The following is a 19261-nucleotide window of genomic DNA, read 5'->3' as shown; positions in this document are numbered from 1 at the left end:
CATGGGAGGGCCCGTTTTCATCACAGGGGGCTTGCCCAGCGCTCCGTGAGTTGCTGGCATGCCCCCTCTCCTCCTGTCTCCACTGAATAGATGATGTACGCTAAGCAGGGCAGTGATGACAGGAGCCTCCCAACTGCCCCCTCCCACCGTGGGACACTGAGGTCCACGGGCGGGACAGCGGGACAGTCCCAAAAAAGCGGGAATGTCCCACGAAAATTGGGACAGTTGGGAGGTTTGTGATTGTAGGCTTATCCCTTTAAAATGGGACTCTTATGAATTACACAGGTTCTGTGGCTGCACAGAACCTGTGTAATTCATGAGTGTCCCAGTAGCACTGTAAAAGTTTAGGGTGACCATAATATCCCTTTAATCTGGGACACCTATGATTTACACATGTTCTGTGGCTGGCTAAACTCTAGCCTGAATTTCACCTGGTTTTAGCCAGCCACAGAACCTGTGTAAATCATAGGTGTCCCAGATTAAAGGGATATTATGGTCACCCTAGTAAAAGCCTATCTGATTGTGAGATGTCAAACTTCACCACATCTGGCCATATCTCATATAGCAGAGGTTCCCAAATGCAGTCCTCAAGGCACCCCAACAGTCCAGGATTTCGGTATATCCATAGCTCAGCACAGATGGTTAAATCAAATTGACTGAGGTGCTGATTAAGTCACCTGTGGCCAAGCATGGATACATTTAAAACCTGGACTGTTGGGGTGCCTTGAGGACCGCGTTTGGGAACCTCTGTCATATAGTGATACAACAGCTATAAATGGATCTGTGTACGGCACTGCCATGTAACTACTGAGTGCACTATATAAATGAATAGATAAAATAATTCTGCTTTGGGACTCCCATGTGTATAAAGCAAAAATACAATTATTTGTGGGACAGTGTGTAATTATAATTATACACACAAGTAAAATACAAAATACAGGTTTATAGTCCGTTTAATTGTTGGAAAGAAAATGGATGGTAAGTTGTGGTGATAGTGAATAATGGGGCAATGTGCTTAAGTTATTACCCACCTGAGTGGCCTTATGACGCACACCTGGGATCACATTAGCACCTGACTGATCACACTGCAGCCTCCGCCTCCTCATCATGGTATAAATGACCGGCCTGTGGTCACCTATAGTATTGGGAGCTGCAGGCAGGATGGGGATCTCCAGGGGCTGGTTGGGGTGTGCAGTATTGGGAGCTGCAGGCAGGATGGGGATCTCCAGGGGCTGGTTGGGGTGTGCAGTATTGGGAGCTGCAGGCAGGATGGGGTTCTCCAGGGGCTGGTTGGGGTGTGTAGTATTGCTGTGGAGCTGTAGCTTAGTGTCTGGTACTGAGGAGTTTTTAGAAGATGTGTCTGATCTGCATTGTGGTTCCAGTAAGATGCGTCTCTCTCTGCCCTCTGTGCGCCTGGATTTTGCTTCTGCCTTCACAGTACTGGGTGAGTAGCGATGACCTCTACTTCCTAACTGGAAAGACCTGGCCTCTATAAAGGGAACTCTGCATCTTCTATTAAAATCTATCAGTTGATGAGGACTGTTAGTTACTAGGCTACTTTCTGGTGGGAATGTAACTATAGCTTCAATTGTTGAAAAGAAAGTGAACTGGGTAGTGACGGAACTAGTGAGCGGTGGTCCCAGGTGCAATAAAATGCTTTGGGCCTCTCATCCCGTTCAAGTCCACCCCCCAACTGCAAATTAGGGATTCTTTGCATGTTCCCATAATATATAGATATAGTAAAACATTCACCGGTACTCAGGGATGCAAAGTACAGTATGACGCAACAGGGTAGAGATACACATACAGATGGGATCCGTTTAGGATGTGTCCTAGATTTTGGATGTGGAGAGAGGGGTGATTATTTGGATGCAATGGGGGGCACCGTGCTGGAGAGGATCTGGTAAGGGGGACCTGCTCAGGGACAGGGAAACGGATACCTACCAACATTACTGTAATGAGACATTCTAACACTGTGTGCATGAAATGGCATTGCTGCTCCCCCCCCCCCCCCCCCCCCTTATGTAAAATAGGGGCAGTATGCACCATAGGTGTGCAGAAAAATTATAGGGGTGTGGCTTCATGGGGAAGGGGTGTGGCCACAATACCAATTCATACTACGGTGCACGGTAGTCTCCATTATTTAAATTATGCTGCACAATAGCGCCACTACAACAGGTAGAGCCCCTTTTACATATTACTGTGGACAGTCCCCTTTTTTTTTTTTTTTACACATTACGACAGACAGAATGATACTTACTGTCTCTCTGCTTGCTCTGGCAGTCGGGCTCCTTGGTGCAGGCAGTTGGGCAGATCCCGAGGAGGAGGGAGCTGCAGCAGCGCAATGTAATTGGCGGTGCTGCTGCAGCTGTCCCCCCTCCTTCCACATAGGCTGGCTGCCGCTTCCCTCATCACAGCGGTGGCCAGCCAATGTGGAAGGAGAGGGACAGCTGATGTGGCGCCACCACCAATTACATTGTGCTGCTGAGGCTCCCTAGTCCCCCTCCCTCCTCTTTTCCCCTGTGGCTGTGTCCCTATGCTCTGCTCCTCTCCGGCGGCCCGCAGCACACAGCGGCAGGCGGCATGAGTCAGTTGGACTCGTTACATGCTGCTGGCTTTGGGCCCCAATGCAAGGCACTGGTGGTAGTTCTGGAACTGGGTTCTTGTAATCTCTTCACTAACCATCTTACCCATAAGGCAACAGAGCTTGTAAGTTATGTATACATAAGGAATATGCTATATGATCAGGAACTGGGTCCCTGAACCTGTCTTGGGCTAAAATGTATTTTCCATAAGATGTTTTATTTTTAAGTTCATTTTTGAGTGTCTTCTTCTCTAAAAACTATTTATAATAGCTCTACCCCCAGACTTGTGCTTCCCAAACCTAATTTTTTATTTATTTTTAAATCTGAAAATATAACGTTTCCTTCTAAACACAAGACCTCACTGTAGCCTAGAAGAAATGTGCTACAACATCTTGGGGAGCTAATAAGCTGTAGGGGCAAATTCAAAGTAGGTTACACCAGATGTACACAACTTCCAACAACTATCACCCTATATACGTTGGTATAGGGATTTTTGGAAGTACTGAGGCAATCTTCATATAGCAAATATCCAGTAATGGAGTATAACTGGTGATGTTGCCCATAGCAACTAACTTAGTAGTATCACTTACCCGGGGCTGGGTATAGGAGACCGATGCTTAGAATGCTAGCTGTCACATGACTGACAGCAGCATTCCAATGTTTAGAATCCCAACACTGCATACACAATTACACTACACTACCATACCCTCCAACATGACCCGCCCCACTAGGTACAAAATGCTCTGTTTCTGGACTTCCCTCTTAATTTATTATTGCCATCACCTGTGAAGAAACAGCTTTCTTATCATTTAACTAGTTCAACACAGGTGATGGAAATCATAAATTAAGAGGGAAGTCCAGAAACAGAGCATTTTGTACCTAGTGGGGCGGGTCATGTTGGAGGGTCTGCACTACCTGACCCTCTCCATGAGGGAGAAAATGCTCTGTTCCTGGACTTTCCTGGTAATGTATGATTGCCATCACCTGTGGTGAGCTAGTTAATTGATAAGAAAGGTGTTTCACCACAGGTGATGGCAATCATACATTACCAGGAAAGTCCAGGAACAGAGCATTTTCTCCCTCATGGAGAGGGTCAGGTAGGCAAGTATGTACTAACTAGAGATGAGCGGGTTCGGTTCCTCTGAATCCGAACCCGCCCGAACTTCAGGTTTTTTACACGGGTCCGAGCAGGCTCGGATCTTCCCGCCTTGCTCGGCTAACCCGAGCGCGCCCGAACGTCATCATCACGCTGTCGGATTCTCGGGAGACTCGGATTCTATATAAGGAGCCGCGCGTCGCCGCCATTTTCACACGTGCATTGAGAGTCATAGGGAGAGGACGTGGCTGGCGTCCTCTCCGTTTAGAGAAGAGAGAGACACAGTATTTTGGGGAGCATTATTAGGAGGAGTACTACTATACTGTATACTACTATACTACTTGCTGAAGTGATATTTATAGATTAGATAATAGATAGTGTGACTGTAAGTGTATTATCTGACTTGTGGGGGAGACACTGACAGTGGGGAGCAGTTAGAGTCTGAGAGCAGGACTCAGGAGTACATATAACGTACAGTGCACACTTTTGCTGCCAGAGTCAGTGCCACACTGCCATTGTTGTGACCACACTGACCACCAGTATAATAATATATTTTGTGATTGTCTGCTTAGGCCTCGGAGTACTAGTTGCAAGTTGCAACGTGACCTGAAGTGACCACCAGTTTAATAATCAATCACCACCAGTTTTATATATATATATATATATATATATATATATATATATATATATATATATATATATATATATATATATATATATATATATATATTTTTTTTTTTATTTATTAGAGATGAGCGGGTTCGGTTTCTCTGAATCCGAACCCGCCAGAACTTCATGGTTTTTTTTCACGGATCCGAGCAGACTCTGATCCTCCCGCCTTGCTCGGTTAACCCGAGCGCGCCCGAACGTCATCATGACGCTGTCGGATTCTCGCGAGACTCGGATTCTATATAAGGAGCCGCGCGTCGCCGCCATTTTCACACGTGCATTGAGATTGATAGGGAGAGGACGTGGCTGGCGTCCTCTCCATTTAGATTAGGGTTGAGAGAGAGAGAGATTGACCTGAGGCTGTGATACTGTAGAAGAGAGTGCAGAGTTTAGTGACTGACGACCACAGTGACCACCAGACAGTGCAGTTGTTTGTTTTATTTAATATATCCGTTCTCTGCCTGAAAAAAACGATACACACAGTGACTCAGTCACATACCATATCTGTGTGCACTGCTCAGCCCAGTGTGCTGCATCAATGTATATATATCTGACTGTGCTCAGCTCACACAGCTTATAATTGTGGGGGAGACTGGGGAGCACTGCAGTGCCAGTTATAGGTTATAGCAGGAGCCAGGAGTACATAATATTATATTAAAATTAAACAGTGCACACTTTTGCTGCAGGAGTGCCACTGCCAGTGTGACTAGTGACCAGTGACCTGACCACCAGTATATATAATATTAGTAGTATACTATCTCTTTATCAACCAGTCTATATTAGCAGCAGACACAGTACAGTGCGGTAGTTCACGGCTGTGGCTACCTCTGTGTCGGCACTCGGCAGCCCGTCCATAATTGTATACTAGTATCCAATCCATCCATCTCCATTGTTTACCTGAGGTGCCTTTTAGTTGTGCCTATTAAAATATGGAGAACAAAAATGTTGAGGTTCCAAAATTAGGGAAAGATCAAGATCCACTTCCACCTCGTGCTGAAGCTGCTGCCACTAGTCATGGCCGAGACGATGAAATGCCAGCAACGTCGTCTGCCAAGGCCGATGCCCAATGTCATAGTACAGAGCATGTCAAATCCAAAACACCAAATATCAGTAAAAAAAGTAGAGATGAGCGGGTTCGGTTTCTCTGAAACCGAACCCACACGAACTTCATGTTTTTTTCACGGGTCCGAGCAGACTCGGATCCTCCCGCCTTGCTCGGTTAACCCGAGCGCGCCCGAACGTCATCATGACGCTGTCGGATTCTCGCGAGACTCGGATTCTATATAAGGAGCCGCGCGTCGCCGCCATTATCACACGTGCATTGAGATTGATAGGGAGAGGACGTGGCTGGCGTCCTCTCCATTAGAAATTAGATTAGAAGAGAGAGAGAGATTGTGCAGAGTCAGACAGAGTTTACCACAGTGACCAGTGCAGTTGTTGTTAGTTAACTTTTATTTATTTTAATATATATCCGTTCTCTGCTATATCCGTTCTCTGCCTGAAAAAAAACGATACACAGCAGCAGCCAGTCACACAGTGTGACTCAGTCTGTGTGCACTCAGCTCAGCCCAGTGTGCTGCACATCAATGTATAAAAGGCAAAGCTTATAATAATTGTGGGGGAGACTGGGGAGCACTGCAGGTTGTTATAGCAGGAGCCCCCAGGAGTACATAATATTATATTAATTTAAAATTAAACAGTGCACACTTTTGCTGCAGGAGTGCCACTGCCAGTGTGACTAGTGGTGACCAGTGCCTGACCACCAGTATAGTAGTATATTGTTGTATGTATTGTATACTATCTCTTTATCAACCAGTCTATATTAGCAGCAGACACAGTACAGTGCGGTAGTTCACGGCTGTGGCTACCTCTGTGTCGGCAGTCGGAACTCGGCAGGCAGTCCGTCCATCCATAATTGTATTACAATATATACCACCTAACCGTGGTATTTTTTTTTCTTTCTTTATACTGTCATAGTGTCATACTAGTTGTTACGAGTATACTACTATCTCTTTATCAACCAGTGTACAGTGCGGTAGTTCACGGCTGTGGCTACCTCTGTGTCGGCAGTCGGCAGGCAGTCCGTCCATCCATAATTGTATTATTATTATAATATATACCACCTAACCGTGGTTTTTTTTTCATTCTTTATACCGTCGTCATAGTGTCATACTAGTTGTTACGAGTATACTACTATCTCTTTATCAACCAGTGTACAGTGCGGTAGTTCACGGCTGTGGCTACCTCTGTGTCGGCAGTCGGCAGGCAGTCCGTCCATCCATAATTGTATTATTATTATAATATATACCACCTAACCGTGGTTTTTTTATACCACCTAACCGTGGCAGTCCGTCCATAATTGTATACTAGTATCCAATCCATCCATCTCCATTGTTTACCTGAGGTGCCTTTTAGTTCTGCCTATAAAATATGGAGAACAAAAAAGTTGAGGTTCCAAAATTAGGGAAAGATCAAGATCCACTTCCACCTCGTGCTGAAGCTGCTGCCACTAGTCATGGCCGAGACGATGAAATGCCAGCAACGTCGTCTGCCAAGGCCGATGCCCAATGTCATAGTACAGAGCATGTCAAATCCAAAACACCAAATATCAGAAAAAAAGACTCCAAAACCTAAAATAAAATTGTCGGAGGAGAAGCGTAAACTTGCCAATATGCCATTTACCACACGGAGTGGCAAGGAACGGCTGAGGCCCTGGCCTATGTTCATGGCTAGTGGTTCAGCTTCACATGAGGATGGAAGCACTCAGCCTCTCGCTAGAAAACTGAAAAGACTCAAGCTGGCAAAAGCACCGCAAAGAACTGTGCGTTCTTTGAAATCCCAAATCCACAAGGAGAGTCCAATTGTGTCGTTTGCGATGCCTGACCTTCCCAACACTGGACGTGAAGAGCATGCGCCTTCCACTATTTGCATGCCCCCTGCAAGTGCTGGAAGGAGCACCCGCAGTCCAGTTCCTGATAGTCAGATTGAAGATGTCAGTGTTGAAGTACACCAGGATGAGGAGGATATGGGTGTTGCTGGCGCTGGGGAGGAAATTGACCAGGAGGATTCTGATGGTGAGGTGGTTTGTTTAAGTCAGGCACCCGGGGAGACACCTGTTGTCCGTGGGAGGAATATGGCCGTTGACATGCCAGGTGAAAATACCAAAAAAATCAGCTCTTCGGTGTGGAGGTATTTCACCAGAAATGCGGACAACAGGTGTCAAGCCGTGTGTTCCCTTTGTCAAGCTGTAATAAGTAGGGGTAAGGACGTTAACCACCTCGGAACATCCTCCCTTATACGTCACCTGCCGCGCATTCATAATAAGTCAGTGACAAGTTCAAAAACTTTGGGTGACAGCGGAAGCAGTCCACTGACCAGTAAATCCCTTCCTCTTGTAACCAAGCTCACGCAAACCACCCCACCAACTCCCTCAGTGTCAATTTCCTCCTTCCCCAGGAATGCCAATAGTCCTGCAGGCCATGTCACTGGCAAGTCTGACGAGTCCTTTCCTGCCTGGGATTCCTCCGATGCATCCTTGCGTGTAACGCCTACTGCTGCTGGCGCTGCTGTTGTTGCCGCTGGGAGTCGATGGTCATCCCAGAGGGGAAGTCGTAAGCCCACTTGTACTACTTCCAGTAAGCAATTGACTGTTCAACAGTCCTTTGCGAGGAAGATGAAATATCACAGCAGTCATCCTACTGCAAAGCGGATAACTGAGTCCTTGACAACTATGTTGGTGTTAGACGTGCGTCCGGTATCCGCCGTTAGTTCACAGGGAACTAGACAATTTATTGAGGCAGTGTGCCCCCGTTACCAAATACCATCTAGGTTCCACTTCTCTAGGCAGGCGATACCGAGAATGTACACGGACGTCAGAAAAAGACTCACCAGTGTCCTAAAAAATGCAGTTGTACCCAATGTCCACTTAACCACGGACATGTGGACAAGTGGAGCAGGGCAGGGTCAGGACTATATGACTGTGACAGCCCACTGGGTAGATGTATGGACTCCCGCCGCAAGAACAGCAGCGGCGGCACCAGTAGCAGCATCTCGCAAACGCCAACTCTTTCCTAGGCAGGCTACGCTTTGTATCACCGCTTTCCAGAATACGCACACAGCTGAAAACCTCTTACGGCAACTGAGGAAGATCATCGCGGAATGGCTTACCCCAATTGGACTCTCCTGTGGATTTGTGGCATCGGACAACGCCAGCAATATTGTGTGTGCATTAAATATGGGCAAATTCCAGCACGTCCCATGTTTTGCACATACCTTGAATTTGGTGGTGCAGAATTTTTTAAAAAACGACAGGGGCGTGCAAGAGATGCTGTCGGTGGCCAGAAAAATTGCGGGACACTTTCGGCGTACAGGCACCACGTACAGAAGACTGGAGCACCACCAAAAACTACTAAACCTGCCCTGCCATCATCTGAAGCAAGAAGTGGTAACGAGGTGGAATTCAACCCTCTATATGCTTCAGAGGTTGGAGGAGCAGCAAAAGGCCATTCAAGCCTATACAATTGAGCACGATATAGGAGATGGAATGCACCTGTCTCAAGTGCAGTGGAGAATGATTTCAACGTTGTGCAAGGTTCTGATGCCCTTTGAACTTGCCACACGTGAAGTCAGTTCAGACACTGCCAGCCTGAGTCAGGTCATTCCCCTCATCAGGCTTTTGCAGAAGAAGCTGGAGGCATTGAAGAAGGAGCTAACACGGAGCGATTCCGCTAGGCATGTGGGACTTGTGGATGCAGCCCTTAATTCGCTTAACAAGGATTCACGGGTGGTCAATCTGTTGAAATCAGAGCACTACATTTTGGCCACCGTGCTCGATCCTAGATTTAAAGCCTACCTTGGATCTCTCTTTCCGGCAGACACAAGTCTGCTGGTGAGAAAATTGTCAAGTCAAGCGGAACGCGACCTGTCAACATCTCCTCCTTCACATTCTCCCGCAACTGGGGGTGCGAGGAAAAGGCTCAGAATTCCGAGCCCACCCGCTGGCGGTGATGCAGGGCAGTCTGGAGCGACTGCTGATGCTGACATCTGGTCCGGACTGAAGGACCTGACAACGATTACGGACATGTCGTCTACTGTCACTGCATATGATTCTCTCACCATTGAAAGAATGGTGGAGGATTATATGAGTGACCGCATCCAAGTAGGCACGTCACACAGTCCGTACTTATACTGGCAGGAAAAAGAGGCAATTTGGAGGCCCTTGCACAAACTGGCTTTATTCTACCTAAGTTGCCCTCCCACAAGTGTGTACTCCGAAAGAGTGTTTAGTGCCGCCGCTCACCTTGTCAGCAATCGGCGTACGAGGTTACATCCAGAAAATGTGGAGAAGATGATGTTCATTAAAATGAATTATAATCAATTCCTCCGTGGAGACATTGACCAGCAGCAATTGCCTCCACAAAGTACACAGGGAGCTGAGATGGTGGATTCCAGTGGGGACGAATTGATAATCTGTGAGGAGGGGGATGTACACGGTGATATATCGGAGGATGATGATGAGGTGGACATCTTGCCTCTGTAGAGCCAGTTTGTGCAAGGAGAGATTAATTGCTTCTTTTTTGGTGGGGGTCCAAACCAACCCGTCATTTCAGTCACAGTCGTGTGGCAGACCCTGTCACTGAAATGATGGGTTGGTTAAAGTGTGCATGTCCTGTTTATACAACATAAGGGTGGGTGGGAGGGCCCAAGGACAATTCCATCTTGCACCTCCTTTTTTTTTTTTTTTTTCTTTGCATCATGTGCTGTTTGGGGAGTGTTTTTTGGAAGGGCCATCCTGCGTGACACTGCAGTGCCACTCCTAGATGGGCCCGGTGTTTGTGTCTGCCACTAGGGTCGCTTATCTTAGTCATCCAGCGACCTAGGTGCAAATTTTAGGACTAAAAATAATATTGTGAGGTATTCAGAATAGACTGAAAATGAGTGGAAATTATGGTTTTTGAGGTTAATAATACTTTGGGATCAAAATGACCCCCAAATTCTATGATTTAAGCTGTTTTTTAAAAAATAACACCCGAATCCAAAACGCACCCGAATCCGACAAAAAAAATTCGGTGAGGTTTTGCCAAAACACGGCCGCGGAACCAAAACCAAAACACAACCCGAAAAATGTCAAGTGCACATCTCTAGTACTAACCTCACCCCTAATGCCTAACCCTCCCTGGCACACTGAGTTCAGGTTGTTAAAATTCTGGGGCCAAACTTGCAAAATGGTAGCTACAGTCTGCTTGCTATAGGCAATACCTCCACTTCTCTTTAGAAAGCCTTCTCCCTTGACTCTTACCTAGAATAAGGCAAACAATACACTCCAGCATTGCATGTTAGAGTATTGGGTGTGGGCTGGTGTGCCTGTCATAGGAATGTGATCAGTGCTTCTGATGCTCTGTAACAATGGCTGTTGTGTGGCACCTGGGTCACTGCTGCCCTGCAGTGTATTGGCAGGCTTACTGTACTGTCCTAACTGGGACACGCAGGGATTCATGGAATATATACGATTTACCGGCTGCCTGGATGCCGGCTGTCAAGATACAGTCAACCGCATCCTGGCTGGCTGCAGGGCGAGTATGAGAAACCCCCTTGCAGGCTCGCGATGCTGTGGGCACGGTTACATACTGCACTCACGACAGGTTATTCTCCTTCTATGGGTATCGTGGACACCCACAGAGGAAGAAAAGCCTGTGGCATCTCACTACCTGTCAGGGTTCCAGTGTCAGCATTGTGACTGCCGGGATCCTGACAGGAGGTCTGGTGATCGCCTCCCAGAGTCACAGGTTTTGTGGCTGATTACCAGGTGACGGTCAGGCTTGAATTAAGCCAGCCACAGAATGTAATTCATGTGTTCTGATTTACAGGGATAGGGGTCTATGTACTAAGCTATGGCCAGAGATACAGTACCAGCCAGTAATATCCTAACGGCCATGTTACAGGCTGTTTTTGGAAACTGACTGTTAGGAGATGGCTGGTACTTTGGGCCAGATGTATTAAGCCTTAAAGTGATAAAGTACTAACAAATCAGCTCCTATTTTTTTTTTTTAAATGCATCCTGTTACAAGGCAGTTAGGAAGCTGATTGGCTGGTACATTTATCACTCTTTATTACACTCCACTTTATCACTTTTTAAGGCTTAATACAGCTGTCCCTTTATCTCCAACTACTGTATCTCTCCAAGGTTTAGTACATACTTGCCTACATATTCCACCTGGTATATAAGAGCCTCAGGTTTAGCATAAGGTGCAGCCCTGCATTATGGTAGAGTTGCAGATCAGCACATGAGGGACATGGTTAAATGTGACCTCTCTTGCCTGCTGACCTGTTGCTCTCTACAAGCTGTCTCTCCTGACTGGTGGCTGTAATGTCAATGCAGTTACTGTACATTATAGCAAGTGCAAGAATAAACTAACCCTGATCAGTAGCTGTTTGAGCTAAACACTGTACATCTGCATACCTCCCAACTTTGCTTCTTTGTGGAGCGGGACACTCGCGCGGCGAAGCCGCGCGCGCTCCCGAAAAGTGGGCATGGCCTATGAAAAGGGGCGTGGCTTCGCGGGAGGACCCCGCGATCGCGAGCCACGCCTCCGTTTTCGTCACTGAGGGGGCATGCCCAGCGCTCTGTGAGCCGCTGGCATGCTACCCTCTCCTTCTGACTCCACTGAATAGACGCTGTGCGCATGCTCACAGCGTCTATTCACCGCTGCTCTGCTAAGCAGAGCAGCGATTGACAGAGCCTCCCAACTGACCCCCCCCCCCCCCCCCCCCCCACCGCGGGACACTGTGGCCCGCGGGTGGGACAGCGGGACAGTTCCCAAAAAACGGGACTGTCCCGCGAAAATCGGGACAGTTGGGAGGTATGCATCTGCATAAATATTTGTGTAACTCCTGTGTATAACTGCTCTAAGACGCTGCAAGGGGTGGTCTTCAGTATGCCGACTGACAGGATCCTGGCACCGGAATACCGACAGCCGGCATACCGACACTTATTCTCCCTCGTGGGGGTCCACGACCCCCCTGGAGGGAGAATAAAATAGCGTGGCGTGCCACCGTGCCCATAGCGTGGTGAGCCTGCAAGGGGCTCATTTGCGCTCGTCACACTGTCGGTAAGCCGGCGGTCGGGATCCCGCAGCCGGTATGCTGGTCGCCGGGAGTCCGACCGCCGGCATACCATACTGAATCCCGCTGCAAGACCCCATGTATCAGTGATGAGATGCTGCTGCAATACCACTAGGGACCAGAGGTATCTATAGTCAGTGGCGCACGCAGAGTACCTGGAACCGCCCCCCCCCCCCCCCCCTTGATGAGCTGAATGCATCAGAGCTACAGTAGCTCTCTGCTTGTAGAATGTCCGGGAGGGGGGAGCTGCTGTCTGTGCATGCTCAGCCACAGCAGCTCCCTCCGTCCTCACACTGCTGACCCTCTGCTCCCAACCCCTGATGGAACCCTATGTATGTACTTATTTGTAGGTAGGTATGTGCGTGTAGCGGTCTTTGAGAGTAGATTAATGTATTAAAGTGCAAAAGGCATAGTGTACTAACGTGTCAATGCTGCGCAGGGTATTTTTTTTTTTTTTTTTTTTTCAAGGTGCTATGCTGTAGGTTTGACAAATGCCCTGCTCGGTGTTGACACGGTACAATATGCTTTTTGTACTACATTAATTTACTCACAGACGCGGAGTGTCTCCTGGTTTCTACTGCATGGAGGGGGTGTGTATATGTATGCACCCACCCTCCCACAGAAAACCCACTTACTAAATCCTGCATTTGCCCCTGATAGTCCTCAGAATACCATCTGTGATGTACAGTACCCAGGCAAAATCATGTTGCACTGCCAGTGGGGCAGAAATAAAATGTGTTGAAGGGTACAGTACATGTATGTCCTAGCTTAATCCTAGGATATGCACATATCTTTCCTGGATGTAAGAGAGGCTCTTTCAGTGTGACTTATTCCAGGAGATAAAGAGATAAATATATACTATTTATTTTTTTATTTGTTTTGTCTAACATATACTGTGCTCCATCTATTCCAGATTATGCAGGAAAGCCTCACAGGCTCCAGAATGACTCTACTTGTAGGCTCTGGGTAGGACAGAAACCAGATGGCTCAATGATCATTGGTGCTGCCTATGACGGATGCTATGTAAGACAGGAGGTAATGCAAACTAGCCTCAAATACATATAATATGCTGGCATAGCCTATAGGTGAACTTGGAGCGGCAAATGTACTAAGGTTGGTACTTTATTTCTCCAAGTCTATCTGCTCCTGTCACTTTTAACTACTGTAGTTAGGAGCTGGTTGGCCATATCTATACACATCCCTCATTTCCTCTGTTACCTACAACTCCAACCCTGTCTAGCTAAATACAAATACCCTTACAGGAGTATATATGTAACGCTATACAGGATCCTGTAACTTACACCTGTATTGAGCATGTCCAATATTGCTCTTGTTCCACAGCATGGAGGCTATGTGATGACTCTGATTGCAGAACAAATTTCTAATGGTGCAGTGGAATACCGTAAAAAAGATATCCGGTGCCCGTTCCTGCCAGGTAACTGTCTGCATGTAACCAGGGCCAGATTAGGAGCTGAAAATGATCAAAGGCCTATTGTGAGACAGAGGAGTATGGCCAGTGCTATTCAGGCCTGTACACCCCATACACTACCTGCCCCAATGTTTCACTAATTATATAAAATTACTTCACTTTGAGGATGCCAGAAATACATCTGATACTCATGATCTATGGCTGGGTGGGGTGGCCATTAAGATCATAACAGGTCTATCGTTATGTTGAGGCTTGTAGCTGTAATCCCATCCCATGTAGCCATGCTCATCTTGCTACGATGCAGCATGGCATTTTGGACTGAAACTATTTGCAGCCAGCGATCACTCCATTAATTCCTAATATTCTCAGCCATGCTGCATCTGTAACTGGGGGAGCTCACTGGAAACTAAAGTGCAAGAAAAATGTCTAATCACCAGAATTAGTTACTGTGTGCCTTCAGTAACTGAGATTAAAGGAAATGTCTGCTCCACATCTATCCACAAGAGAAGGCTCGTTATACCTGTTGTACTGCAGAGCAGATTTCAAATTAACATTTGACAGTAGAAAAATCATTAACCATTCCCTGTACTCATGTATGCGTGTGGTCTACTACCTGGCTGATGCTGCTGGATGCATCTTGAGATGCCTACAACTTGGCACAACCACCATTTACTTCTAACTTGAGTGCTAAATTGTTAGATCAATTGGTCAAATTCCATAAATGTCTTCCCTGGACAGGCCATTAGTAATGCTCTATAAGATACCTTCCCTATTAACTGGCTAAAGACCAAAACTTGACCAGTAAATAAATGGAAATGAATCTGAGCCTCTAGACTGCTGACCATCACTAGTTGGGGCTTCACAAAGGACTGTCTCTCCCTCAGCTATGGATGCTCCCAGTGACTGTGCTGCTGTCCAGAGTGGTGACCGCTTGCCATGTGCCAATGCCTCTGTGACCAGGGCGGTCTGTGAAGGATTAGACTGCTGCTTCTCAACTAGTGACCCCTCCCTTCCCTGTTACTATGGGAACAAAGGTAAGCTTGATCCAGGAGGTCAGGTGATATGTAAAGACTGTACCATATGTACATAGTCCTGGAGAAATCTGTTTACAAAGCATGTGATGAAGGAATCTATTCAACCAACTGCTTCTGTTGTGGTGTCTTCCCTCCAGTGACTGCACAGTGTACTGATGCTGGCCAGGTTCTGATTGCTATCTCTAAGGATGTGACTACACCATCCCTGTTCTTGGCTTCAGTTGGTGTCCTCAATGTGGACTCCACTTCTTGCCCCATACTGAGCATTTCAAAGACTTCCACTTTCATACTGCTCCAGTTCCCCCTCTCTTGTGGAGGAGCCAGCCAGGTAAGTGTGCTGTGGATGTGAGTAGTAGAACTGGTGCTTGCCCTATATTCCATCTGTCACACTTCCTAACTACTAGAATGACTCTTGTCTGAGCCTTTACCCAGTAAGAGCACTTGGTTATGTGTCTCCTGGTGGCTACAATGTATTTGCGCTTAACCCAGTGTATAGGGCCACTGAAGTAATGGAGCTTCCATGGATGGTTGGCACTACAGGAGGACAAGAGGGTCCCTAGTCTTGTTTCAATCAAATTACTAAGGGGCAGATGTACTAAGCTGTTGAGAGAGTACCAGCCACTCTGCTCCTGACTACCATGTTACAGGCTGTGTTTGAATAATGAGTTGGGAGCCGATTGGTTGGTTCTCTCTCTCTCTCTACGACCTCTCTTCAATGCTTAGTAAATCTGTCAAATGATCTGTAACTGCTGCATAATTGTAATGCAGGCTTCAATCCCAAACATTGATTTGACATAGGGTGTCTTTGTCATTGTTTAATATCAAAGTAGCTTGACTAAGAATAGGCTGCTGGTCCTAAGGGACCTCTTGGTATATGGTCACTTGACTATCATGAGTAATGCATTATATAGGTTTCCTACAACTGGTCATCTTTTGCCAGGTATCGGATAACACAGTAGTGTATGAGAATACAGTTTATGCCACCAAAGACACAAGGATATGGCAAGGATCCTCCATCACAAGAGACAGTACATTTAGGTAAGACCTAAACTTAGCGTGTCTGTGGGTGCTGTATACAAAGCAAAGCTAACATTGTATTGTACTAGGTTGACTGTCCGCTGCATCTACTCTCATACTGGGGTTGTCCCACTGCAAGTTGAGGTGCTCACCCTGCCCCCACCCCTTCCTGTGTCCACCTCAGGACCTCTCCTCCTGGAGCTGCAGATAGCAAAAGGTAATGACTGGTGTATTTGTCCTCCATACAGCTGAAGACACTGACTTAACTGTATAATTCAGTTGATAAAGACAAACTGGTCTACAAGATACTAATCTTTCTAGACTAAGACATTGCTAACTAAAGTGGATAGCTCTAATCTACACTCCAGATCTGTGCAGTTAATGCTGTGTGCATTGGACTCCAGTGGGAGCTAGTAGTGCAGTGGCAAAGGCTTGCAGAACCAATGTAATGGAGCAAAAAGTGAAAACCAACATGTTTCTCTGAAGCATAGCAACAGTGTTCTAGAACTGGGCAGTGGCTGTCCAAATGTCTTCTAAAGGAATGCAATACCTGGCAGACTGAATTCATTATGACGGTTTCCTGAAATCTGCCATTACAGTCCAGGTTCTAAATATATCCATACCCAAGTCTAAATTGGGCCTGGCCAACCAGTTGCTTTCCAGCTGTTGTGAAACTACATGTCCCAGCATATCCTACCTCAAATGCTGGATTGCTACAAGCTGGCCAGCTCCAGATGGTTAAACCAAACTGACTGAGGAACTAATGAAGTCACCTGTGAGCAATAATGGATATTAACCTGGACTGCAATGGAATCTGAGGAAACTGCCCAATGATTAACAATATGCCAGTGGGTGACTGGGTAGGGCAGGCTATAGTAGCACACTAGTAAGTGTAGGTAGCCATGCAGAGTCTGAGAGGCTCTGGGGAGCAGAAAATGATGGCAGCATGCATCTATAGATCAGGAGAGGGAACTGACTAAGGTATGAATGCTGACATGGTAACTGGCTTCTCCTTTGGCAGACATACAGTATACTTCATACTACGTGCAGACAGACTACCCTCTTGTCAAAGTTCTCAGAGATCCTGTCTACTTCGAGGTCAAAATACTACAAAGAACGGACCCAAACTTGTTCCTGATCTTAAATGACTGCTGGGCCACTCCTTCTGCAGACCCTACCCAACAAGTCCAATGGCCCATCTTTATGGATGGGTAAGGCTGGCATTCCATTCAGCTCCATGTCTGTTTGATAAAAAGGTAGAATTCCTCTATGCTCTTGAGTAATCTTTCCATTCCAGATGCCCTTTTACTGGGGACAACTACCTGACTCAGCTGGTTCCACTTGGCTCACCCACACAGAGGATTCAGTTTCCAACACACTACCAGCGCTTCATCGTCAGCACCTTCACCTTTGTGGATCAGAGTTCCCAGCTTGCTCTTGAAGGATTGGTAAAGCAACTTCTAAATGTATATTCTAATAACGGCATGAGGTGTGCCATGGGTCTTGGTATACTGTATCATGGTTACATCAAACAAGTCATTGGTGTTTAGTGGCCATTGAGCTGTGACATAGTGAAACTCGCCTATTTTCTGACTTTCTGTATGTCTAAGCCTGTCTTGTATCCTTTAATAAGCACAGGCTTTGATCTGCCATGTCAACATCTTTGACTTCAGATACATGTAATATTGGGGGTGGCTTTTAACTGACCCTAAATTGATGAGCTCCATATGTGACTCTGAAGAGAGCTAGTATAATGGAATAGCATCTATATTAAACTGCTACTGGTCTTTATTGACCTCTGTTCCACACAGGTATACTTCCACTGCAGTGCTTCTGTTTGTGTCCCTTCTGCTACTGAGTCCTGCACAACATCGTGTGGCAACAGGAAAAGTAAGGTCCCTGTGTGCAAGCATTTTCCATTTAATAGAAGCACATCTAATGTTTGGTACTGTAACTTGTATTTGCAGAGCGAGCAATTGAGGAGCCAGAGCAGAAGGTCACAGTAAGCAAAGGTCCAGTTGACTTCATTGATGGTGACATTCCCTCAGATAGGAGGATTTCTGTTCAAGGTAACGGCTATCTCTCTTGTTGGCTTACTACCACAATTGACTGCAATGTTAAACTGTCAAAATTATAATGCGGGCAAATGACTCAAGCCAGAGTAGAGTACAGTCTGTTCATCCAGCCCTTGGTTAACTTGTGACTGAACATTGGATTCATAGTAGTAACCGTTCTGGCTTTATAGGAACATTTAAAACTAATGCCCAGATTTATCAAGCTTTGGAGAGTGATAAATACCTACCACTCTAACTCATTTTTCAAACAGACTGTAACATGGCAGTTAAGAGTTGATTGGGACTTTATCACTGTGCTTTTAATACTCCAAGATTTGATAGGTCTGAGCTTAAGTGTTCTATAGTATAAACCATTTAAGATGGATTTCATTGTGCTGGGAATTAAAGGAACACTATTCAGAGGGCTGTTGTGTTGCTAATCTACCATAACTTGTATACTCTTATACAGACATGTTTGACTTCTGCCTGGTAATTTATCCACTCCTAGTAAGCTAGAGCAGGGTGTTGGTAGAACCTTGGTCTACTGTGGCAGCAGAATATTGTAAAGCATAAAGTGTAGAAGGTATTTCTCATTCTAAAGAGTGGATAAGTTGCCCATAGCAACTAGGTGCTGTCTGCTATGGGCAACTCTCTATCTCAGCCATTCTGATGAGGATGAGACTAGAAGGCTCAGTGTATATCTAGTGACAAACCTCCTATTTGCCAAGCCTGGAGATCTGCACTCCATCCAATCTCATTATCATGTTCATGTGTGATAAAATCCTGTCCTGTGGCTAAGAAACTACTCTAGGCTACATGACTGCTTAGTTGTTGGGTTTTGACTTTATTTTCCTGTTCTCAGGTACCTCTGATACTAACTCATCTCCTTTGATGTGGTTGAGGGGAGCTGCAGCTGGAGGAGGCATCTTGGTGGTGACTGTTGCAGTACTAGGTTTCTGGTGGCATTGCAGGAGTCTGAGACCTACCATGCTCACTGTAAAAATGTGAATAAAGTGCCAATCCCTGACTTGCTGTTTTGTCTTTTGTTGGATATTAGTTCTTTACTGATCAGGCTAAATGCATGGGTTCTAAATACACAGCATCTCTAATGGGTACACTGCTTTCTTGAATATTTGGAAATTACACTAATCTTCAGTCCCCCCCCCCCCCCCCCCCCCCCCTAATGGGTTGGGAAAACCATGTTTGAGCATCTAGAGTAGCCATGATATCATGTAAAACCACTGTACATGCTAGTA

At 46.2% G+C, this 19261-nt stretch overlaps 1 protein-coding gene across 1 annotated transcript; it reads left to right on the top strand.

The window, feature by feature from the left end:
- Window positions 1-1154: 1154 nt before the first annotated feature.
- On the top strand, window positions 1155-19032 carry LOC134935701 (zona pellucida sperm-binding protein 4-like). Its single transcript, XM_063930581.1, has 12 exons — window positions 1155-1444; window positions 13385-13506; window positions 13813-13906; window positions 14785-14934; window positions 15072-15262; window positions 15875-15972; window positions 16041-16168; window positions 16973-17162; window positions 17249-17399; window positions 17763-17841; window positions 17919-18020; window positions 18868-19032. The coding sequence occupies exons 1-12, from the start codon at window positions 1162-1164 to the stop codon at window positions 19011-19013; spliced, it is 1734 nt and encodes a 577-aa protein (XP_063786651.1). The 5' UTR covers window positions 1155-1161; the 3' UTR covers window positions 19014-19032.
- Window positions 19033-19261: the final 229 nt, after the last annotated feature.

The sequence above is a fragment of the Pseudophryne corroboree genome, chromosome 6 (genome assembly GCF_028390025.1).
Source record: "Pseudophryne corroboree isolate aPseCor3 chromosome 6, aPseCor3.hap2, whole genome shotgun sequence".
In the NCBI taxonomy this organism is placed as follows: domain Eukaryota; kingdom Metazoa; phylum Chordata; class Amphibia; order Anura; family Myobatrachidae; genus Pseudophryne; species Pseudophryne corroboree.
Note: the sequence above shows the minus strand (reverse complement) of the source record. Positions and strands in the feature narration are given on the sequence as shown.